The sequence below is a fragment of the Rhipicephalus microplus genome, chromosome 3 (assembly GCF_043290135.1).
Source record: "Rhipicephalus microplus isolate Deutch F79 chromosome 3, USDA_Rmic, whole genome shotgun sequence".
NCBI classification, from domain to species: Eukaryota; Metazoa; Arthropoda; class Arachnida; order Ixodida; family Ixodidae; genus Rhipicephalus; species Rhipicephalus microplus.
In genome coordinates this window covers 54298088-54323886 of record NC_134702.1, presented here as the reverse complement: position 1 = coordinate 54323886, position 25799 = coordinate 54298088, and the positions used below count along the sequence as shown (strand labels likewise).

Genomic DNA, 25799 nt, shown 5'->3' with positions numbered 1-25799 from the left:
GCACTTTTACTTGGAACGCCGCATTTTTACACCCCCACATCCGAAACTTAACCGACCGCAGGCATTAACCCTACGCCTATTACAGACACACACGTACCCAAACCTTGCGACGCTTCACGTTTATTATCCCGATGCATACCCCAGCGACACATGCCCATCATGTGGACACACAGCGACACTCGCACACATGCTCTGGGAGTGTGGAACAACTCCTCCCGACTCTACTTCAAGCAAGTGGGAGAGGTCCCTCAGGAGCTCACTTCTCGCCGACCAGCAATGGGCCGTCCAGCAGGCCCACAAAGCGGCCGCCAGGTACTCCCTGTCGGTCCCTACGTGGGAGACGCTCGCTACGCGCTAAGTGCGTCCTGCAGGACTGAAATAAAGTTTTTTCATTCCATTAACCGGCACAGAACGTCAAAGATGTCTACAATCGAATGTTGTGCAGTAAGAGCTTTGGTAGAGAGACATGCCAGCGCGAAGCCGAACGCTCGATTTCCCTCCTTCAAGCTAGGAACTCTGCCTGTCGCGTTCTTGAGGCCCTGCGTGGCATATGCTCGAGCACAGGCGTAAGTACCTTATTACTGGGGAGCACACACACACACACACACACACAGGTGCTCCTGCCGTCTAGTGACGACACTTTGAATCAGTGGATATCGAGTAAAGGGTTTTATTATTTGCTTGTAGATGTCACCTTTACCATCATTCGCGATGTGCTGTGTCCAAGTGTATGTTAACTACTTCAGCTACCTCAAATGGTAAATAACGATGGTGGTTCACCTTCACGGAATAGTCTTCATGTTTAACTGTGATCATGATTTCACCAGCGTGGATGGAGCCACGTTTAGACTATAGTTGTCTACGTGGGTGTATCGACGTCAAACAATGATATAGATTCCAAACATCAGTAGACAGATGTATATGATTGATGACGTTTGTTGCACACGTGACGAAGAAATTTATTTGCTTCAGAGAACAATCTTAAAGTTTAGCTTTCGTATTCATTCCTCCCCTTGTCTTTCGTCAAGTTATTGCGCTACGTGAATAAGTCTGTGTGACTGTATGAGATAGGTTGCCTAGCATTAATCTTGAACCAAACTGCATAAAAGCAATCCTTCTTGAGCATAAAAAATGGTGATGTGACACACATTTCAGAATGATGCTAGGGCATGGAACAATTCAGAACATTACTCACAGAGTGTCATCCAGTGTCGCTCTCACAACAACCCAAGGAACAATGAACAGGACTGGAAGACCTGAAGTATAGAAGCACAGGATTCGTGTAAATGAAATATAAATACTTACGTAAAGTAGCAGTCACTCAATAAATAAAAATAAGATAGCTAGAGAAAAACTTGGCACGCACCCCATCCGAGGGCTACGTAGCGCAGTATGCTGGAGCTGTCCGTGAAGAAGGCGAGAAACACAAGGCTGTGCAGATAGAGGCCCTCCATGAGAATCCAGCAGTAGTTGGCCATGAGCACGTAATGCCAGAAGCTGGTGAACACCTTACAGTCCACGTTCTGCACGCAAGCACATGGTATCAGCGCCAGCACAAGTGGTCACATCGAGAGCTACAATCGACATATCCAACGGCCCTGCAGTCAGATTATGGTGATGAGTTGAGGCGCCTACGAATATGTGAGCCTAAACTTCACCGACGATTCTGAGCGCAGTTTCATGTTCGGGCAACGTCAACTTTGTTAAGTGTTTGGCAATCCGTAGTTGTAGCAATGTAGAATTCGTTGCGTATTGTCACAAAGCAGCGCTCGAGTGCTACTCCAGTTCGTACCACTTCGAGTGCTACTCGTATACTGTCTTCTCTCATGCGTTTGTCTTCCTTAGCGCGAAAACCGACATGCTATGTAGTCAAGAACTCACCCAACTACAAAATCTTATTAAGTATAGACTCTGTGCACGACAGGCGTCGCGAACCAAGCGAAACACCCACTGCCACAAAGTTTTTTTAGGTGGTGTTACCCCGGTATCCACAATCACTCCTCAACTCGATTTCCACCCTTCACTTGACAGAGCTGAGCGCTGCGCCACCGCTCGACTAAAAATGACACTACGCTACTCAAGAATCGCTGCAGATTATTACTGATATGCAGTGACTTGCCGTGCCTAGAGACGGCGCTCCCATCGGCTTTCTCAAGTGAAGGTGAAGCGTCGAGTAAAGGGATGTTCTAGAATACGGGGGTTAGAGTTGCTTGCTTGTCAAGACAATCGAAGGAGTGCTAACCACAATTAAATCATCCCTCGTTATCTCAGCGGCCTCAAAAATTAATCCAGAGACGATGGCTGAGTACCGATAAAACGCCACGCTGTTATCTAGAAATGGTTCGCACCCACATTCTCGACGGTGCAGTGCACAGATGCCCATCTGCTTATTTACGCACCTTAGTATGCACCTTTTCCTGTAGCCTAGTTCATGTCGGGCAGACGGAACGCTGTATTGATGTCCGTCCAAGCAAGTATCGTAATGAGGTCGAGAATCTGGGTGCGAACCATCTCTAGATAACAACGTGGTGTTATATCAGAACTCATACATTGACTCTACATTAATTGCCGAGGCCACTGAGGTGAAGAGGAACAATTTAATTGTGCTTAGTGCGCCGTAGATTGCCCTGGCAAGTAACGAACTTCACTTTTTGGAGGGTACTCATGAGGCAGTCGCGTATAATGCACTCCTTGGCACTTTTGCAGACGGTAATGGCGGGATGTCTAACAAGGTCTTCACTTAGACCGTTGTCGGCGCATACGCTCTGGACACGTGTTGGTGTGAATGAACTCTTCATATAGTGGCAGTATGACGTTTTATTCGATTGTTCTGTTTATTTTGTCTAGTTTTCATGCTTTTTATTTCTGGTGACTACACCTATATATTTGGTGTTTCCTTCTATTAAAATTTTAATCGAAAGTAGCGCTTGTCCAGTGCCCTTAGCTCGTCTTACGTACGTGTTTTTCGCGCTTACAAAACGTACGGGCCTTTACTGAGGTCTTTTGATAAAAAGTTTTTCTTCAATGCGACGTCCCCGTGCTGCACTCTCTTGTGCTAGAAATACATAGAATATATGACTAAACCAGCCCACTTGTCACACTGAAAGGAACCTCGACGTTAAAAAGAAAAGAAAAAGATAGGGCTGAAGGTCATGAGGTGCACTGATGTATGGATGCAGTTTTTGTCTCTTGCCATCCGACCCCTTACCCATGTAAGCGAAAAAGAAGGGGAGAACCACGTGCGACAAACCCCCGCAACTCCACTCGTACTGGCGTCCTCTAAAAAGATGTGCTGCACTCGCTTCATGAGACAATACAAAGCAATAGTGAGACCATTCCGTGAGTACTCTTGAAATTGTTCTAGAGCTTCTAGAATCTATCACTCTTTAATCCTAGGAGATGTTTGGCGAGTTTCAACATCAAGAACATTGTATAATCACCAATACCTAACTTCAATTGCATTGTAGCGCCTCCGATATTTATTTCACCCCGAAAGTGTTTTGCGCCGATATTCATTTTGCCACAAAAATGTTTTATGCCGGGATCCACCAAGACACTTCACTGACATCATTTCCTTAGCACACGTGACTTTGGTGAAAAACACACAAGAACAGATACCAAAAAAACTAGAAGAAAATGTTTCACCGATTTCAATGACCTCACAGTCTAACCCACTACCTCTCTTTGCTTTAAGCATGGCGCTACCAACGCGCGTGCGCGTAGCTTCTTTAGCGCGCCTTATATCTCTCACACATTCTCTTTTTTACGATGGCCTTGGTTGGCGGGAAGCGATGCCGCTATTTGGAATCGGAAAAGTAACGTACTGCCTCATCACACCAGCGAGTGCTGATAGCGAGCTTGCATGTGGCCTCCGCAATTTCCTCCAGCAACGCACCATTGCTAGTGAAAGCGCGTTGCCGGGGCTAATCGAGAAGAGGGCGGGGAAAAATCACGCCATTGCTTCACTATAGAGAAACCCAAGGCGCGTCAGGTCTCCCACTGGCCCGGCCATAATTTCTCGCAGGACGAGTGCAAACAGGCAGAGCGCTTGCCTGCCACGCGGGCGTCCAAAAGCTATATTTAGGCACAAAAACCACCAGGCCAACGCCGAACGTACAGAACAGTCACAGCAAAAGCTCTGTAAGAGCGACCTTTCTACTCTTTCGGTAACTGCTTCAAGCACACTTGCAGGGCACCCACTACGCCATAAATGATCACAATTTTTGTGCACTATATAGGAAGACGTCTGTGATGATGATGACAATAGTGTGATGATGATGATGATCACTTAAATACATGGCTCACACCCACTCGGGGGGATTGACCAAGAAACGAGTAAATATATAGACGGGATCACATATTACTTGTAAGTCTAATGAATTATAAAATAGTTTGAAGGAATTAAATTTTAATGCTTGAGAGATTTGCAATCAAAACCTCCTTCATGCGAATAAGAATCTTTCTACAGCACAACAGAAATACCGGTGACAACGTGGAAGAATGGCATTCACTATGCCATTCGTTGTCATTCTTAGGAGAAGAGTGGTACCCGATAGACACTTGCAAGGAGTTTAGTGCAATTTTCGAAGCTGCGGTTGACAACGATGAATAATTATGCCAGAGTATTTTGTAATAGGTTGGTGCTTTCGACGACCCACTTGTTATGAAAACTTGCATTGTGTGACGCCTGGTTGTCCATTTGCTGTTCAAAAGTCTTTATTAGTCATAATACCGCGATTATTTTTCCGACATAAAACCTGCCCTTAGGGTGAGCTTGCAACAGGAATTCAAGCACCGGCGTGACTGAGTGGTTGAGTATTGGACTGACACTCAAGGTGCCTGGGTTCAAGTCGCATTGTGTTCTGAAGTTTTTGTATTTTGTGTTTTCTTATTCCGGCACGAGAGTGGTTACCGACAGCGGCAAGGGCGAAGGTGGAGTCAGAAAAATACGTTGCCAAAACGACTATATAGTTCTGATCTATTTACGACTCTCGCAGTAAAAGGCCACATGACAAATTAAGGTGATTCAGGTGATATGGATGAATGTTGTAAGGAAGGCTTGGGCAAGGTACTTACCTCGCGGTGTAAATTTTTTGTACTTTTAGATGACGCCGGACATTTTGGCTGTCGCTCTTAATAAAGTCGGTGAGAGTAGTTGAGAAATGATGGTCTATACAGAGGTCTTTGCAGGTAAAGTCTGCCTTAGTGTTAAGAATTAAGGAGATGACGCTTCCTTGCATCTGTTTACGAAGTCTCTTATTTCTTGTTATGCCTGTATTATTTGCATAATGACCCAAACAGTGCTAGTCAGAATGATAATTACATAATTATCAATAAATATAATACTACAGGAAGCAACATACACAGTGCTGTGTGCGAACTTCTTGCTCCGTACCTCGTGTATAATATTTATAGTGGTTCTATTTTAAAAAAATAAACAAAAAAAGACGCAAAATATGAGAGACGCTGTAGTAGAATCTTCCAGAAATTTTTGCCATACAGAATTTCTTGACATGCATTTAAATCAAAGAACAGGGGCCTCGAGCACTTTCGCCTCCTCCGAAAATGTGGCTACTGCAGCCGGGATTCGATCGTGTGACCTGCGTGTCAGCAGTTGAGTGCCATATCCACTAAACCACCGCGTCTTTTCGTTCTTTTTACTAGACCACCACGTCGGGTGCTTCGGCCAGAGTGTTACGCATTGGTTTGAATTATCAGTGTATTCCGTCCAAGTCAAATAGGTGCGTGGTTAAGATATGATCCATTAGATACCACGAGTCCTGTTTGACGGGTTCTTTTAGATGTGATCGTCATGTACAATGATTTATATAATGAAATGCCATAACTCTAATTTATGACACAGTTTAACGTCGAAACGGCTCAAGCCAGGGTGGTCATGGGAGATGGCCAATAATGCCTGACGAAGCTTGTGCCACAAACAAAATACGCATGGCATGTCCACGTAATTCATGTCGTAATAAGAACACTCTGTCCTTTTGGTATTACAACCGTGGATCCATCACAGGTAAGCTGTTTTGACAGCAGGCCTTCGATGTCGAATTACAGAGGGTGACACATTAAAACAGCCGTACATGTTACGAGAATGTGACCAGATAGGTCTTAAAGTCGTGCATGTCACGGGAATTTGCACCGGATAACTCCTAAAACAGCCGTACATGTCACAGAAGTGTGCACTGAATAAGTCTTAAAAAATCCGTACATGTCACGGGAATGTGCACCGGATAAGTCTTAAAACAGTTGTGCATGTCACGGAAATGTGCACCAGATAACTCCTAAAGCAGTTGTATATGTCACGAGAAGATGCACCAGATAAGTCTTAAAACAACCGTACATGTCACGGGAATGGGCACTGGATAAGTGCTAAAACAGCCGTACGTGTCACAAGAATGTGCACCGGATAAGTCCAAAAACGGCCTTACATGTCCGGGAAGGCGCACCGAATAAGTCCTAAAACAGCCCTACATGTCACGAGAATGTGCACTGGATAAGCCTTAAAACAGCCGCACATGCCACGGGATTATGCACCGGATAAGTCTTAAAACAGCCGTACATGACAAGGGAAGTCTTAAAACAGTCGTACATGTCACAGGAATGTGAACCAGATGTCTTAAACAGCCGTACATGTCATGGGAATGTGCGCCAGATAAGTCTTAAAATAGCCGTACATGTCATGGGAATGTGCGCCACATAAGTCTTAAAATAGCCATACATGTCACGAAAATGTGCACCAAATGAGTCTTAAAACAGCCGTACATGTCACGGAAATGTGCACCGCATAAGTCTGATAAAGTTTTTCCTCACCTCTTTGGTGAAGTCGACGTTTCCAGTCAGTCCGACGCCCTCAATGAACAGTGCGTCCTTGAGGAGGAAAGCGAGCGCCCGCAGGATGAAGGACACGAATAGATGCATGTGCAGGCTGTTACGTGGGCAGCGCAGCCGCCTGGAAGGTTGGAGAAAAAGTTTTCAAAGCGCTTGTTGCAGTATCCGTCTCGTTAAAAAGACACAATAATGACTCGGTTTAGATCGACAAACTGCACCCTAAGAAATCTAATGCCACATGTTTCGCAATTATAAGTTGATTATTAGTGGAGAAAATTAATGTTCATGTTTCATTTTTAAATTTCGCGCCGGAAACTTCACGCGTGACGTAGGATATTTCATTATGTATTTATGGTATTTTCGTAACATTGGCTGAATGATTTTTTTCTGAAGCTTCGTGTGATAGGTCTATCGCACTTACAGATGACAATGTAATTCAGTTTTATTGATGAGAAGCTACGTGGGACCCATTAGACGCTGTCAAAATTTATGATGTCACGAGGTTTGTTGAGGGAATCTGAAGGTGGCGTCTCCATCTGCATTTTTTTCTGGCGCGTTTTCTTGCTCACTAAAAGCGTCGAGCTGCGGTAAAAGCGGTGTTTTCGGGAATGTTAAAAAATAGTTTTGCTCTTTAGTGTTTCTTGAAGTTTCATCGAGTATAAGCAGCCATACATTAATCCGAACTTCAATTGCTCTGAAAAAGATATATTTGTTTCAACTTGCAGCAAAAAAAAAATGAGCTGAGGGGACAGAGGGCGCTCAACGTTCAGTGAATTTAATTTTATAACGTCACGCTTTATATGCAAAGTCATGTCATGTGAGAGTGGATGAGCCATGTGTACACCACAATCTACATGCCTTATCTAAATCCCCGCAGGTACGAAATATCTTTACTACAGATACAGATGCCATACATGCCTTTTCGTCAGAAATGGTCTTTCCTGCACAGAGTACATCTCGTTTACCATTACCCAACTGTTTACTTACATCAGAACAGTAAGGATATTTCTGGGTTCACTCACACGTGGCCCAGAGGGCAGCGAGCCAACTTTCTCTTATCTGGACCACAATATGCCTTTTTTGTTTCATTTACAAAAATTCTGGTTCATCCAATGCAAACTTGTCCGCATTATATGGGATTCCGGCAGAACACATTGCTTAGGCCTTTTCTTAATTTATTCTCAATACATTCATTTTGTTTATAAATAAACACAGCAACAGTCACTTAAAAGGTTCTTAACTTTTTCGGTGCAAAAAGAAGCTAAAGCGACATTTAGTCGCTGAGAAACCAACAGAAAGACCACTTTTTTGTATCTTCTCGACGATGGATTGGTAGGCCAGTTGGTATGGCATGTTAGAATAAAACTTACACAGACAGCGACAAAAAAAGAGAAGTAAACAGAAGGCTGAGCGCTGAACTATAATATTTTATTCCGAAGGAGCAGGACAGGCATGCTTCACTAGGGACCCGGCCCGCACATGATCATCTTCGTTTCATGTATTTTTTTCAAATCTTTCTCAACGCGTATGTTCGTGAACTAATGAGAGAAATGAACTAAAAGAAACCTCTGAGATAGCGCGCGATCGCTGAGGCTATGCTTTTACTGCATCAACGGTGAATCGTTCCATAATATTAGTACTATGACGCATTATTTCACTGCGCCCATCACAGACAGTGGCACCGTCCCATCTTGCCTAGGCCTACCAACAGAGAGCATCCTGCGAGAGAAATTTGTGAAAGACAAATTTGTGTATATAGTGTCGGGCGTGTGCTTCTGTATACATTAGTTGGTAGAGTGAAGGATGCTTATCATTGTGGATCGGGATGTCGTAAATATTCGATCACTGGCAGTGAAACTCTTTCTTCCCGTTTTTTTATTCTCATCCGTTGGCGTCCATTTTATGATTGTCATATTCGTGACAGAAATACATCACTGAAGTCTTGGTGGACCTTGGCATTAACCCGTTTCCTGTTCAAGAAAATTGGGTGCCATGCCACTCTGCGCACGTGACTGCCTAGCGAGGCTATATGCAACACTACGATGTGTCTGTGTGTGGAGGTGGTCGATTTGTGATGGTGGTCGAGCTATCTTTTATTATTAGTATAGAGGAATAGTGGTGGTTATAACTTTCTGGTAGCTGTGCTATGGACCTTTTTTACGAAGAGGAGGATTTTCTCCATTCTGGGCTGTTGCACGCGAGTACAAAAGCCGACGTCACAGCCTCGGCAGTGCATTTTTGGGTGGGGCCACGCGCACTAACAAGAGCCAAGAGAGTACTATTGCGGCATCCAGGTAGCCTTGAGTGAAAAGGTCTATACCAGAGGACAACTTTTCTTGGTGATTGCAGTGAAATGTACAGAGCCAAATCACGCGCATCCTTCCGCTAAATAATGTAGTCCCACAAATGTTTCCTTTTTTCCAACGTGATAAGTGAAAAAAAAAATACTGCTTGCATTTTTGGCATCTACTTCCCCGACAAAGAACACAGCGCACACCGGTAACATAATCATATTTGTTCGAATTTATTCGTTACTATTTCGCGTTTCTGAACGCGCGAGAAAGGGGCGCCTTTACGGACTCAGAACGCCAAGCAGCGTCTGCGTTGATATGATACACTGATCGCACACATCCACCACTTCTCACAGTAGTACGGCACGCATGTGATACCGGATTACTTCGCGTGGTGGTACATGTGCACAAGCTCCGCCCCCCGTAGCTTGCCCTTCCTTACCAAGAAAAGTTGTCCACGAGTATAGACGTTGATTGTTTCCACGATGATTTTCAGCAGACGGACTTGTTACTTTTATAGCGCGCTGTATTCACGCTGTTCCTCTGGTGTCCTTAATTACCAGGGTCTACCCATGGCTGGCCAAGAATGAAAATGAATGAGTTTCTAGACGGGCTTGCCTTTTATGTACGCGAAAAACGCACGCGGGGAGAATGAATGGCCGTTCGACGTCAGGCGAAGTGTTTATGTGCAGTGCAAAGCAGCTGCGACTTCACCTTTCGCGGGAACGCGTGAGAGCGTGTTCCAATTGTTCGCAGGCGCCTTGTAATCCAGCATGGGGCATTGATGCTCTTTTTGTATTTTTTTATCGAACCGAATACTGATATTTACTCTCTACGTTTGATCGCAAAAAAAAGATATGCCTGCACTTGTTAGAGGGCACCTAAGCCACCCACACGTTGACATTTAGTTGTAACTGTGCAGTTGTGCAGATGTGTATCGCGAATCCGTTCTTCGGCTCGTCTATCGACTTCTCCGAATGCCCTTCCTCTGCGTCTGATGTGAAAACGCAAGGAACGCACGCATTTACATGCAAAGGAGCTTTAGGGTGCTATTCTGGACATTGTCGAATTCCGCCATGTTGTCAGATTCCGTCATTGATTGATGCCAATTGGCCAAGTGAGCTGCTACGACCTCTCCGATTGGCTTAAAACACCATCATTACAAAATTTGACAATATGGAGAAATTAGACAGTGTCCAGAATAGCGCACTTAGTTTACGGAGACGAAACTGTTCTCGCTGTAAAATGTGCGCAGTTGCACTCCACGTGAAAGCAGTAGGACGTGCGGGGCAGAGACTGGCACGTCCGTCAGCGACGTCAGCGTTCATAGGCGAGCGCGTTCCAAACGTGCAGCGTGCTCGGCGTCTATGGCGAGAAAGGAAACCTTAATTTGTAATGCAGTGGCAGCCTTTCCCTTTCTTCCCTCCTCCTCAGCTTCAAAACTTTTTCCTGCTCTCTTACATTACATGGCCTTGTTATAGATAACTGTGCTGCACGTGCTTTTTTTCCTGCGTCTTTGCTTACATGAATGTGCTAAAGATTGTCTTTCCTGCTATAAATTGTGATGCCATGCAAAGCACCACGCATGCAAAACAGTCAGTCTGAGTTAACGAACTTGAGAAAGCCTTATTAGCTGCTATTTTCAGAAGCGTATACGCTGTCCAAACACACACAAAAACGTTTTCATGCCCGTCTCAGCTTTCGTTTCGTCGGTCAGAGCTACTAGCTACTTTTTTCCCATTTACCCGATCAAACACACACTTGCGGGCAGTGGAGTGAAAACATGGTTCTTAGAGGAGACTTACTTGATAGACGCCAGTATCACGAACGCAGCGATTAGGCCAGCCAACGATACGCTGTAGCCAATTTTCGAGATGAGCTTAATGGTAGACAGGTGAGGCTGCGGAGAGAGAAGCCATTAGTTCCACAATTTCCATCACACAAAACTCGTAACTTTTCTTACTGCGTGCATCTATCGGCGTCGAATAAAACCCGAATAGCGGCAGGTATTCACACTCCAGTGGTCACCATTCCCAAATGCGCGCATCCCGCATGACTGGACGGTGGCGCTCTACACCACTGCTGAGGTTTCGTTCGACGCCGATAGCACTATTGCGGGCATACGAGCGGCAACACACGTTGCCTCAAACTGCAATCCGACCGATACTCACGGTATCAAAAATAGAGTGAAAAAATTGACTCTATTGGGAGACCAGTGCTGCATAAGTGGCGCGCCAAAAAGAGGTCCCGTTGCCGGGAGTCGCGACATAACTGAGCCGCTCGCGCAGACCCGACCGGCCGCAGTGTACGTACAGCTGCAGTACAGCTGCGAGCGCTAGCACGTGCGCCGTTCCCGTGCTTGATTTTGGCACGAACAGCTCGAGCAGCCATTGCACCCGTAACTGCAGTGTAGTTCACTTTATCCCTTGAGGCTACTTTCACAGGAAGACTCTGGAAAACAGAGAGAAGCTCTGCAAAGCGGAGTACACGTCAGCGGTAGTGGCTGGGATATGCACGCTTATGCCGTCAGGGCGACCGCGGCAACTCCAAACTATATAGTTCCCCGTTCCGTAAAGGGTCGTCGCGCTCAACACGCACCTCTTTTACAACACGCGAAATATATTACGTATTAGCTTTCTATTGTGGGGACTGTTGTAGCGCTCACACGCAGCGATAAAGCGAGCGGTAACGCTCTTTGAAATGATACATATGGTGCTATGCAGGATGCCCTGAGCTTCTCTGGAAGACTAGTTTCCTACGAGCTCGCTATGCGGTGGCCATAGCAAGGAGATAGTGGGGAGGGCGTGATAGCAGCACAGATAAAAAATGGTATACTAGGGCACTTCCCTTTCTGATCTATTGGAAAGATATATTACAGTGCAAACGAGTTATGCCGAGACAGAGGTGGCATGGGGTCTGAAGTTGCGAAGTTCTTCATGTAAGCCATGGGCCTACGGCATGGCACACCGTCGTCTGTGATCGCGATGAGAGGGACACCATTTGCAGCACAAATGATGGGGTTTTCATACCAAGCGGCATAGATAACCGATGAACAACGACCTGCTGTCCAGAAACAAACTGACCGACGCAGAGCCTCCATAAGAGACATTCTGTCAATCTACATGGACGAACAGCAGAAAACCTGGACGATTTTTGCCATAAATCACGTTTGCGTACAATAAAGCAGCACAGGAAACAAGGTGATTTCCACCTTTGCGCCATGTTTACGAAGGCAACACGATGGAAGCATGATTGGTGCTATGGTTTTTGTGCAATAATAGCGATAAACACCAGTCACGAACAAGGTGCTGTTTCAGAATGTTACAACGTTCACCATCGTAACGTGAGTCACCGCGCACCCCAATGACCGAGTGTTAGTATAACTCCAATCCGACCACCAGGCGTTTCTGAAAAACTTCTGAGCCGTCATTTCTGACCATACAAGGTTCTCCAATTTGTCAGTGACCTATTTTGCGAAGTATTTCCGGATAATGTATAGTGTCTTCACGTCGACAACTTAATTCGGCCCGAAACCGTGCTTGTCCTGCGACTCAAGCCGTACTATACAAAGAAGCCCTTGTGCTTTTGTGTCTTCTCCGAGAATGATTTTGGTGCAGTATTTTCGTGTGTGTGTGCGTGTGTGTGTGTGTGTGTGTGTGTTATTAGGGGCGAGGTTCTTTAGGGTGTGGGTCGTTCCCTCCTTTGTAGTAGTAGTAGTAGTAGTAGTGGTAGTAGTAGTAGTAGTAGTAGTAGTAGTAGTAGTAGTAGTAGTAGTAGTAGTAGTAGTAGTAGTACCAGTAGTAGTAGTAGCAGTAGTAGTAATAGCAGTATGTTGCCACTTCTAGTTAGTTTTAAGATTTACTCACTCGATGACGTTGTGTGTATATGCCCTTGCAAATAATATCACTAGATGGCGTTAGTGATTTTTGTATAGTGGACGATTTTGTATAGTTTACGGACGGACGCACGGACGGACGGACGGACGGACGGACGGACAGACAGACAGACAGACAGACAGACAGACAGACAGACAGACAGACAGACAGACAGACAGACAGACAGACAGACAGATGGACGCTTTTCCCAATTCATCATCATTCACGCCGTGCATATGCTCTGAATACTTTGTATTTTCCTGTTTGCGCATGCACCAAGTACCGGGGCATCCTATTTTTCTTTCGGTTGCTGGTACTCACTATGTGGTTCCCTACATCTACAGTTCTCGTAGTTTTATTTTTCTTTTACAAGCATATAGTCAGTCGTCTTCGAAGGGGTGATCAAGCCTGCATAGTTTTCGTGTGTTACAATTCCACGAACGCCACTTGAAAGAGAACACGCAAGTTCTGGCTGGGCCACTTCTTGGCCTAACCAACAGGATAAGCAGAACAACGCAATGATGTCGTCATAAACGTAGCAGTGCGCTGTCATTATGTGATTTTCGATGTTGAGGAGCAGTGCTGACAACAAAGTGCCAGTGAGAGTCACGATTCATCTATCAGCTTTATTCGGCAGACTATGCACACACGCACGCAGAAGTAAAAGTTGTATCATCACGTGGCTGCTATATATCGCATTCAATTTCACCGCGCTCACAACGTACCCAATCACAGCCGCGTTGCCGCCATGATGCGAGCGCCCCGGTTGATCACCTGTCGTTATATTTGCAATATTTGACAGAAGCGGAACGAGCAGCACGAGAGTGCTGCGTAAGTACCCTTGCTTCCTTCGAGAGTGGAAATTTCCATGCTGCAGGTGGAACGAAAGAACCTGCCCGAAAGAGGACAAAGGCCCACGAACACACCTTTGAGAGACGCGTGTTGAGTTTGCAAAATGACAGCGCGACAACCACGCTGAAGAACCTGCACTGCTGAAATGTTGACTTACTTCAGGCGGTGACATATTCACACGCGGTTTTTCTTTTATAGCCACCGCAAATGTGCCACTAGCGTTTCCAACGTCAAGCAGGCCAATTACCACATGTTCGAAAGATGTCCGAGAGGGAGCAATCGGGAGGAGAAGGCCCACGGGTTTTATGGTTTGGGATCTCGTGACTCTGGTCCTCGTAACAGCATTGCAAGTAGCGGCGTCGCTAGTGAATAGTCGTGGCAAGTATTACTGGGGACACACACTGGCAGGAGTCCACTAGTAGCCCAAGTGTCCTGACGTGGGCTTGTCATGGCACGCAAGGAAGACGTCATCACGCATGTCGGCTATAGGGACGAAGAGGAAGAAGGCTTTGTCGGTATACCTCAAGCGCAGAAAGGACACCCCTTCTGAGACAAAAGGATGGCAGCTCGCGAGCAATGTGCCGAAGAATGTGGGAATTACGGCTTTCTAAGTCATCAATAACAGGGCGCGATTCGTGATCTGTTCGCTGTCTTGACATGAAGTCATAATCACTGAGTGCTCCGAGAAAGACACCGGCATCCTCTAACTTCAGTGATGCCCCTCACGTGCTCGAGAAAGCACATCGGCATCTTTGTGCTCGCGCCCAAACCTGTCGACGATCGTGACACCGAACTCCCGCAAGCGGACGCTTCTCCAGGCGAAATGGTCAGAAGAATATGTGAGATTGGTTAGCCAGCATAGTTAGTGGTGATCAGTCACCACTTTGAAGGGACGGCCGGACAGGTATGCTCGGAACTTTATCGCTGCCCAGACGACTGCGTGGCATTCGTTGTTTGAAGTAGAGCAGTTGACCTCGGCTCCAGAGAGTGTATGCTTGTCGTAAGCTATGACATGCTCAACACTGCTGTGTCGTTGTACAAGGAAGGTGCTAAGTCCGATGTTGTTGGCATCTGCGTACCCTTCAGTATATGACGCCCTCATCAAACTTAGCAAGAGCAGCGGCTGTTTGCATTCGCTGCCGTATTTCTGTGAAAGCTGCCTCTTGCTTGTCCAGGCAAAGAGTACATCATCTCGGCCTAGTCGCGTGATCGATTCAGCTATCTTCGAGAAGGTGGCAATGAATTGTCAATAGTGATCACAAAAGCCGAGGAAGCGTCACCCTGCTGTTTTCTCAAACGGAACAACAAAGGCGGTGACAGCTACAGTTTTTTTTTTAATCGGGCGAAACTTCATCCGCACTCACATCTTCCAGGAATTTTAGCTCTTCATAGAAAAAATGGTACTTCTGGGGTTTCAGCGTTAGTTCAGCAGAAGAAATGGCATCCAGAATTATTATTAGGTAGTTCAGATGTTGTTCGAAGTTCCCATAGATAACTACGTTTTTTTTTTTTTTTTTGGGGGGGGGGGGGGGGGTATACGTAGCAGCTTTGTAAGTTCAACTCACCGAAAACGATATTCATTATACGCTGGCAAGTGGCTGGAGCCGTTCAGAGGCCGAAAGGAAGAACTTTGAATGTATAATTCCAACCTGAAATTACAGCAGCTGTCTTTTCTCGACCTCGCTCATCAAGCTCTATCTGCCAACAGCCATTTTTTAAATCGATCGATGAAAAAATGCTTTGCGAGGCGCAACCTGTCTAGAGAATCATCGACCCGTAAAAGCGGGTGAACTTTCTTTGTGACGCTACCGAGTTTCCTATAATCAATGCAGAATAGCAGTGTCGCGCCTTTAATTTTCACCAGAACGAACGGCGAGGACCCCGAGCTGTTGGACGATGAAATCACACCATCGCCGAGCGTGCCCTTTACTTGTGTCTGTATACAGCCTTACGTTCTTTAGCAAAAACACGGTAAGATTGCTGTCGGATGCACGAGGCGACAAAAAGGTCGGTAATAACTTGGTACTTTGTGGGCGTTCGACTGGCTCTAGACGGGGAGGTGAAGGAATTTCTTTCGAAATCTTGTGAAGTGTGGTCGTTTTATCGTCCGAAAGCTCGGAATTTCCGTCGATGTCGTACAGACGCTTGTCGCGATCATTGATTTTATCGGACGCGAAAGACTACGCGAGGTCCGCTACAGGGTTTCCATAGGCTGCGGTGGAGCTGTAAAAGTTGAAATTCATGACAAGTATCTTTGACCGAACCTCACAAACACGCAAAAGACTTCAGGCTGTGCATCCAGGTTTAAGCAGCAAAAGTGATGTGCTGCTCTTGGCGACCACGTACCCATATCGGAGGTCTTCACTAGTGACTTATAAAGGTAGCCGGTCGTTGTGGCAGCGTCATGTTTTCGTCAGGAACACGCATCGCAGGTCTAAAGCAGCTATCGGCGTCCATATCTGTTGCGCGTATCGTCGAGAAAATCACCATTCACTCGCAGAGATTTACGATTACGCTGTTCTCTCAGAAGACGTCCATATCGAAGATGAGCAGACGAGAACAGTCGAGGAGGGTGAGGCAGGTGACCACAAATGTTAACGCACGGCTTTTTCATTTTGTGCTGTAACAACGTTTCCTCCAGCCGTGAGAACAAGCACTGGGTAGTCTGCACCTGTTTCCATCAACACAGGTATATGCCGAGCGAGACTCGTTCACTGTGTTCAGGCGTTGGCTCAAATGAATGAATTAAATCCTCAAGCGAGGATTTGATGCATTCGACGTTTTGTGCAAGCGTCGATAAGAGGTCTTCCATACTTTGAGTTCCAGCGGCCTTGCTCCTGAAGGCCGCTGCGTTCAGATTTTCTGACGAGGGCTTGGCTAGCGTCGCCATACTGTCACCCCGAAACATCGAGCAACGAATGCGGGTCACCGTGGAAATGGTGACCGCGATTGACGCAGTGAAAAGAGTACACTTTTCTGGGAGACGTATTCTTCATTTACCTCTGACTCTAACTAACTTGGGGATAATGGACATTAGAGGAGCAACCACACCGCACAAGTTTTCGGTATGGGCCTTCGCGGTAAATGTGACCGACCTCACTGAAATGGCAGAAAATGGTCCTGGAGATGGCGAAAAATTTGGTAGGTGACGCGGCATTGACTCGCCGGTCGGAACGGGCAGATCGCTGATAAAGTAGTGTCTCTTGGCGAACCTTGAATTTTTTTCTAGGTGCTACGGCATTGTAATTTAGTTGGGCTGAGCGAAATTGACAAAACATGTGCAAACGCGCACCACTTGTCCGGTCTTCTTGTGTCGTTACTCGTTCGAAAATTTAGCCCTGTTCAACTACAGTACACGTGTTTTCTCCACCTTTCTGCATTTATGTGTAACAACAAATGAACGTCCTGCAGTAGCGACAACGCTATAAAAACACGTTGTTTGAAATTTTGCAATAATTTTCTGATAAAATGCGTTAAATGTTTTTAGAATATCATTCTACAGTCGTTTGAGAACAAGTCGAAAATTTTGACCAAGAATGAAAGTTCTTTTTTAAATGCAGGTTATTTTATTGACAAAACACTTCAATTTCTATGTTTTCAGCTAAAAAATACTTTGAAAATTATTGCTCTAACATATATACACAAGCTCATTGTTCACACAAAGGCCCATCCACACTTGTATGAACAAGATAAAATGTTCACAGAATGAGCAATTGCGTCGTGAAACTGACTGACTTTCAAAAAACACAGCGTTTCTCGTGCATTTTTAAAAGTAGATAGTTTCTAAAAATTCTAGGACATCATATGAATTATTTTTCTTTACTTCCATTTGTGTTACGACGAACGATATTTTAATATTTAGCCTGTATTGCTCTTAGCACAATCCCGAATAAATGGAAACACGAGCTTCGCAAAATGGCTGTCGTCACCCGGCAATGCTTGTCGATTGTTTGTCTGTTCAAAAATTGATTTATTTGAGAACAACTTGTGACTTCGAGCTATTCGAGTCGCTAGGGAATGCTGTAGAAAATTATCAGCAAAATCATAGACATCAAGTATACGACGTTTCTTTTTTCATCTTCACAGAATAAAGTCTACAGTAGATGTTTGCTGACCTTGTACTAGTTGTTCGTAATCCCGTTGAAGATTGCAACATTGATTTCATCGCGAATACACCAATGTGTACTATTACACTTTTTTTTTGTTTCCGTGGAGCTACCACACGCGCTCCCTCGGAAAAGCTATTTCGAAGTCACTGCAGAAGCCAATGCGTTTCACGTGTGAGTGGAGTTGACAAAACTGCCCAAAACAAAGAAACACCAAACCAGAGCATGGTTCGCCTACCAGAAAGGAAGTGTCAAGGACGTGCGTGATGTTTCTTAGGACTGTCCACGCGTGCGAGCAAACTCGAAATAACGAAATGATACTCGCCGCCAAACTCGATTAATGGAGCATTTGAGAAAAAAAAAGCGATGCATAGACGAAAACATTTTTTCCAAATTTATTTTTGCGCTTGTACGTCCCGATGGTGCTGACGCAGACGGCCGCCATGAAATTGTATTGTGCATCCTGAAAGTCAGCCAGCCTAATGGAATAGCATCGTAAGACGGGAAGTGCTTACAACAAACATCCATTGTGTAGTGCTTTGAGCGAGACCAGGCCTACAGTGTATCATAAGCATAACCCCATGACAAGTTACTGTCTGCGTGTGCTTCGTGCACATACTGACAACAGAAAAAGAACTTCCGGTGTAAATAATTTACCGGAATGTACGGAGCAGATAACGTTGTTGAAAGAAAGCGGTTTATATACCCGCGTTATGCTTACTTCAAAAATAGATATGTTCTCCGAATGCATGTATGATCCGTCCCGCAGCGAGAGTAGTTCGTCACGTCCGGTTCTGGGATGGGCTGAAAAACCATGTGCCGTTCTCCAAGCATTTCTTTGTGGCGACTTCTGTAAAAAACAAAACAAAAAAAACACACACACACACAGCGCGTAGAATTAGTGAGAAGCCTTGACAGTGACCACAATTTCTGAGCAAAATAAACCAAAATTATAACACATAGCACAACAATACAGAAAATAGAGATAAGCTTTAGTACAACAACGTGTATAAACCTATGGTACGTGAAAACGTATTGCAGCGTTCATCCAGAGAAGATGAGGCAAGGATAAGTTTTTTTTTTTCGTTTTCCCTGTTTACTATGCATCAAAACGCCCGATTTTTGATAGCGATGAACACCTACTAATTCTGACAGGCGCGACAACGTACAAAGAGACAAGTTGCATCTATTGACACCGAGAAGTTGCTTCCTGTGTTGCTCCAGTACGTCTGATCTCGCGTGTACTTTCATCAGCTGGGACGAGTACATGCAGATAGATGTCTTTAGGAAAGAAAAGCCTGCTAGCTATAAGAATGTTTGTCCCAGCGGAGGAGCAGATAATAGATGGACGTGTAGGTGTGTCGACATTGTAATGAGGCGGGGCTCAGCTGTCAGCCCCAAACTGATATCTGGTTCGGCTAGTGAATTGTGTATGAAAGATTACTTCCAAAATTATAATACTACTTCACTTTTCAATAATTGCGTAAAAGAAAGTAATGTTTCTCGCTCTTTTGTTTTAGATACTGAAACGACCACACTGAGATAGAACACTTGATTCTTTACTCAAGGCGTCGTGTCTTTTAACACAAAAGTGTTCCATGCCGGAGTCCACCAAAGCTCCACAGACGTATTCTCGTCACTGATCTGACGTTCATAATATGTATGAAACTGAATGAAAAAGAAAAAAAAAAGTCCACCGCAGAAATGAAACCTGGGACTCCTAACCCCGCAGCGGTAAGTGCCCGGCGTTTTAACAGAGATACTGAGGATCATGCGATCGTGCATAAACCTCCATAAACGTGCCTTGTATGTATGAAAACCATCGTGAGAGTGCAACTAAACACAACACACAATAAAAAACAGACGAGACGCGTGTTGTGTTTAGTTGCACTTTCACGATGGTTACAATGTCAAAGCACCAACCCACCCTACAGACAACTCTCTTGAAGCGCCTTGTATAATTCACTTGTTTCCTCTCACATAGAAATGGCGGGGCGGTACCAAACCTTTTTCTCTCCAGTGCTGCAGAGGCGTAGAGGGGTAGTGTTGCATGAGCGCAGGCGTAGGTTTTTAGATGTGGGCAGGGTTCCTATCAGAAGGGGAAAAATTCATCGAAGTGCCCCCTTCTTCCTTACTATGTCAAAGTATGGGGCAGATTTGCGCGACTCACTGACTGACCGACCTCCTCTTCCTCCTCCCCATCCATCCATCCATCCATCCATCCGTCCGTCCGTCCGTCCGTCCGTCCGTCCGTCCATCCATCCATCCATCCATCCATCCATCCATCCATCCATCCATCCATCCATCCATCCATCCATCCATCCATCCATCCATCCATCCATCCATCCATCCATCCATCCATCCATCCATCCATTCATTCATTCATTCATTCATTCATTCATTCATTCATTCATTCATTCATTCATTCATTCTATCTATCTATCTATCTATCTATCTATCTATCTATCTATCTATCTATCTATCTATCTATCTATCTATCTATCTATCTATCTATCTATCTATCTATCTATCTATCTATCTATCTATCTATCTATCTATCTATCTATCTATCTATCTATCTATCTATCTATCTATCTATCTATCTATCTATCTATCTATCTATCTATCTATCTATCTATCTATCTATCTATCTATCTATCTATCTATCTATCTATCTATCTATCTATCTATCTAGCGCCGTTTACGTCTGGGTATGCCATGAATAACGTGACAATCTTGTCAGGCGCATATTGTCAAACGCTTTAGTCCAGACACAGGTGGTACATAACCACATGCCAAGGACCACGGTTATGCGCCAATGGTTATGCGCCCCAGGTGACTGACAGTTTATGTCTGCGCAGGAACGACAAGAACACGCATTAATAATTGAAATGAGGGAGCGTTAAGAAAAACAGCCATCGCAACGTTGACCTGACGAACACAAAGAATTAAAAAAATACAGGATTCGAGCATGAACCAAACCCAAGCATTCTGCATGGCAGTCAAGTATTATACCATGGCGCCACGTCTTGAAACTGATTATGAAAGAGACCTTACGCGCACGTAATGTCGATGTAATGTCCACGGTAGTTTTAGTGCTTGCTATCTGATTTTATAAAAACGCAACAAACATTATCTATGAACCCCAATGATAAAGGCGTTATGCTGAGTTAAAGCCAATTATGGTTCCAGTGTTCACTCCGCTTTTATAGCAGTGTAATAAGCATTACATTTGTGTCTTTTAATTCAGGTAGCTATATATATATATATATATATATATATATATATATATATATATATATATATATATATATATATATATATATATATATATATATATATATATATATATATACGTGTACACTTAGTGTACGTTGCCTTGTCTTCTTTCATTTTGGTGAGCCGATTGATGTTGTTGATGGTTCACCTCATCGACCAAGTGAATCTATTCACGGTGCCACGACGGCAAAACGCGACGCTCTCTTTTCTGCAGGATGTCCCGTGACTGGGCGAGCTTAATAGATATTCTGTGCTGGATTGTCGGTGCACACCTGCAAGTATTTATGTACAGTTCATTTAGAATTTCCCTGCGGCCCAAGCAGCTTCCGTGGTGTCCACGCTCTTTCCCACGCAATAAAAATAACAAGAGATGGTAAAGTAACTGCCGAGCCTTGGGAAAAGAATATACAGAAACCTTTATCCCCTGTGTGTCCCACCATTCGTTGAAAAAGCACTTATGGGCTTTAAAGGAAGTAGTACTTTATAAAAACATTTTTCCTCTTGAAACTCGCCCGGAAAGGTCCAGCCCATACGTCGGATTCCAGTCATTTCCGGGAGCTTTCCGAAAATCTCCGGAAAAGCGGCATTAAACTGACCCGAAAACCAGTGTCAACATTCGCTCGGCTGGCGTCGCGACAAAACTTTTCAAAGTTCAAAGTACAATTACAGTGAAAAATTGGACCATCTCACTGAAGGGAACCCTGATGGGATGCGATGCAGCAGCGTTGCGCATGGGTGGTGTCACGGGTTGAACAGCGCTAACGCGGGTGCTACGGTGAGCGCTGGAAGATTCGTTTGAAGCGATGGCTGGCATAGGTCTTGCAGGTGACACGTACAGACATGTTTGAACGCCTACGTTAGGCGAGCGTCAGGTTTACTGCACGTGAACCGACGAGTCGGCGGTGTAGCGAGCGGCGGTCGCGGCAGGTGTTGCGAGCGAACGGATGAGGTGGCTGCTACTGGCGCCACGGCGAGAGGTCGGCAGTTTAGGGAGAGAGTGGCAAGGTGCGCACTTCAAGGGGAGCATGACGTCTACGCGTAGCAGCAGTGTGACCAACTTGGCACCACGCCAACACCTGTAGCGAGCGACACATTTGTACGAAGGCACAGCCTTACACAGGCTAGTCAAAGAGCTGCTTCGCATATAAAAAGGCAACCGTAAGAAAATAAAATCACAGCATATCCACAGAGTGAATGATGATGAGTGGGGCGAAGTGCTAGAGGGTTTCATCACTAAACTGTGAACCATCCGCGAATATCACCCGCTACATCATCAAAGACGTGAAAAACACTGTATATATTTATACAAGAAAATTTCTTCTTGGTAAGTGGTAGCTATACGTCGCTTCCGTTCTGCCTTCAATATAACGGCTTTATGGTTGGTGAAGGGATGGATCGGTGATGAGGCGTAGCGGGATGTTTGCGAGGACGAAGTAGTGGGCAGTTTGCAAAGGTAAAACTATAGGCGGTCACGTAAAAACAAGGAACGGACACAGTGAAAAAATTTGCACGTGCACTTGGGATACAAGTACACGACCATCTTGCATTTCATATTGGCTACTTCTCAACAGTATTGGTTTTATGTCCGCTGAAGTGGTGGATCGGTTATGCGGTGTAGTGGGATGTTTGCAAGGTGGCTACGTACACTAACGGAGGGAGGACAGACCCTCACCTTAAGGAGCTTCGCCCATAAAAATGATAGGCCATCGTTAACAGAAGTTGGGGGAGGAAAGCGAGAACACAGAGGCAGCCTGAACAAAGCGCCTTTACTGGTCAAGATCCGGGCCCCGGCAGCCCGGTTTCTTGAAGAGCGTGAGCCCACCCCATGTTGTTGTCTGTTCTCCTCTTTAGCTCCTTGCATCCCCCAGCACCCCAATAATATCCCATCCTCCTTCAATGATTATTAAAGCAGGCACGCATTAAGCTGTATTCACACTACGGACGTGATCGCGGACGGATCAGTCACGTGACATGTGACACGATTAGAATCCCTCCGCAACTAGTACTCACACGACATGGGAGAGTTCCCGTTACAAGCGAGAATTTCGGCATTGCTCCCCGAGGATCCCAACTGTTATTTCGGCTTACTTCGTATCACGAATCGCTCCGCGTGGACCGAAGTGGGGACGCGGAAACGGGTGACGTATGATGACGTAGTATGCGATCCCGGGAGTCGAATAGCGATTTCGTCCGTTGTTGTGTCAATACACTTTTAAGCGGTGTTCACACGAGGGACAAATCCACAGGGGATGTAGATGGAGCCTATTGACGTCAATGGGCGAGGAGAAGTCCTTCCAGATGTCCCTTACTGACACGGACGAGGTGAACGATGGGAGAGATAAGAGTGGCCAGACTACATTAGTGGCCGGAACATAAGAATTCCGCTACCCCCGCCATATATATCGGTAAGCTTTCATCGTGAAGGGGAGGGGGTTCAAAGCCACGTTGTGTCCTGACTAGAGGAAGAGAAAAGCGCTGGTGTGGTTTCAAGGAAGTGCCTCTTTTGCACCCCCTACCACATTGCTGCTTTTAGAAGCTCCCTTGTTTATATGTTTTTTTTTATGGAATGCAACTTCCTTGTTTATGTTTTTTATGGAATGCAGACACGGCGTTGCCTTTGGTTTGACTCGCCACCACAAGCTTTCTTGTTTGCAAAGATGAACTCGCCCAAAGGGACATTCCTAGCAGCGTCATTGACAACGGCTTTTTGTTTTGTTTTTTTTGGCTATGAAATTACTGACAGCTTCGCTGCCTCGTCAAACACCACTATTGGGTTGGCAGATGGGAATTTCTATAAGTATCTTTCGATGTAGGTTGGCTTTCTGTGAACGAAGGAATTATGCTACCATAGCATTTCTCTTATGAGAATAACCGAGAACGGAAGTGATTTAGTCTATTAATATATGACAATTATCTGCACAAGAGTTTCATTAAAAATTAGAGACACAAGGCCATAGAAGACAATTTCAGGCTTCACTACGCAAAGTCAGCCTAAGAATCGGTTGCATCAGAGCAGCCAATAAAGTAAAATGTGAATTATGTTAATGTTTCTGAAAGTAAAAAAAAAGCAACAATCGGATTCTGCGACTGCCTGTATGCGTCTAAACTTGACTCAAAAGGCCCGTTAAAAACATTTCTATTAAAAAGTAACGCCTCTTCATCAAGCTGAACAAGCATAGCAGTAGCAGCAGCAACAACAACAACAAAAGCGAGATGTCCCGATTCTCATCAGAATAACCACATTAGTACAAAACTGAATGTCACTTACCTGTCGTATATGAGTCATAGAGAGGGTATCGCTCCTTCACCTGCTTGGCTATCGTCTCCCAGACACCATTCTTTAGGTTAGTTTTACTATAATCATCAGACGAGATGCCCCACAAGCAAGGGCATTCTTTCACGAGAGAAAAAAAAATGATGCATCGTTCATTTCCGCCATCACGGTGCCCGGAAGTCTGGAGCTTAACTGGAGCTTAAGTCTGGAGCTTAAAGACCATCGCCGCCGCATTCTGCAGGAGGGACGAAGGCTACAATCTGGCCAGATACCCACCCGAAATTCCGCCATATCCAGCGCAGCACGGTGATCGTTTGACCGGCCGTAGAAACGATCCTCGCCTCTCTCGAGAAGCCCTGAGGAGCTCACGTCGACACACTAACCCGTGACGTCGTTGTGACGTGACGCGCCATCCTCGCCTCTCTTCTCAGGATTTCTCCATTGTGTGAATACCACATTACAGGGCTGAGTACAGGCCATCTGCTTGATTGATACGTACGATTTAACGTCCCCAAACCATCATATAGTTATGAGAGCCACCGTAGAGGAGGGCTGCGGAAATTTCAACCACCCGGCGTTCTTAACGTGCACCCAAATCTGATCACACGGGCCTACAACATTTTCACCTCCATCGAAAATGCAGCCGCCGAAGCCGGAATTCGATCCCGCAACCCGCGGGTCAGCAGCCGAGTACCTTAGACACTAGATCACCGCAGCGGGGCTTCGGGACATCTGTTCCCGGTGACGAACCTGTGCTTCTTAGCAAGTGCAAAGTATCAATCACAGATGGAGGAGACGCATAAGCAGGATTGCCACTAGTGGAGGTGAGGAAGCGGCCATCCTGTTCCCATGTCTCTTCCTTCTGCGATTGCATGAAAGAAGGGCACTGAGAAGACTTTCTTTTTGCTGTCGGTGTTTAACGCAAGCTTAAAAGGCCAGACCATTGCTCAGAACCCAGATAGAGATAACCCCATTAACGTAACTGTTCCTAATATATTGTCTAAAATTCACCTGTTTTCTTAGTTAAACGCGAATTTATGTTTTTATTTATTCCCGCTAAATCACTTCTGGTGCCTTTCACGGCGAAAACGTAGAGACGTACTCGCTGGCGATCATGTGCCCCGTTAATGTTGTGCGCTATTCATTGTCGCTATATTAGCGTTCAAATGTAACATACTTTTATTATAATCTTTTCTAACTGAAAACATGCGTATCATGTTTTCGTTTGTACTGAGAGCAACTACGGCACCACCTTCGCTTGACGCATGATCCGATGCTCATG

The 25799-nt window shown here is 45.3% G+C and overlaps 1 protein-coding gene across 1 annotated transcript in view; it reads right to left on the bottom strand.

Moving 5' to 3' along the window:
• LOC119187174 (parathyroid hormone/parathyroid hormone-related peptide receptor) overlaps window positions 1–25799 on the bottom strand; it is a 236321-nt gene that overhangs the window by 23796 nt on the left and 186726 nt on the right. The window contains 7 exon segments of the mRNA XM_075889590.1: window positions 1196–1256; window positions 1367–1523; window positions 6823–6961; window positions 10937–11031; window positions 18686–18729; window positions 18732–18749; window positions 18752–18814. Of these exon segments, the coding sequence (XP_075745705.1) occupies window positions 1196–1256; window positions 1367–1523; window positions 6823–6961; window positions 10937–11031; window positions 18686–18729; window positions 18732–18749; window positions 18752–18814 (577 nt within the window).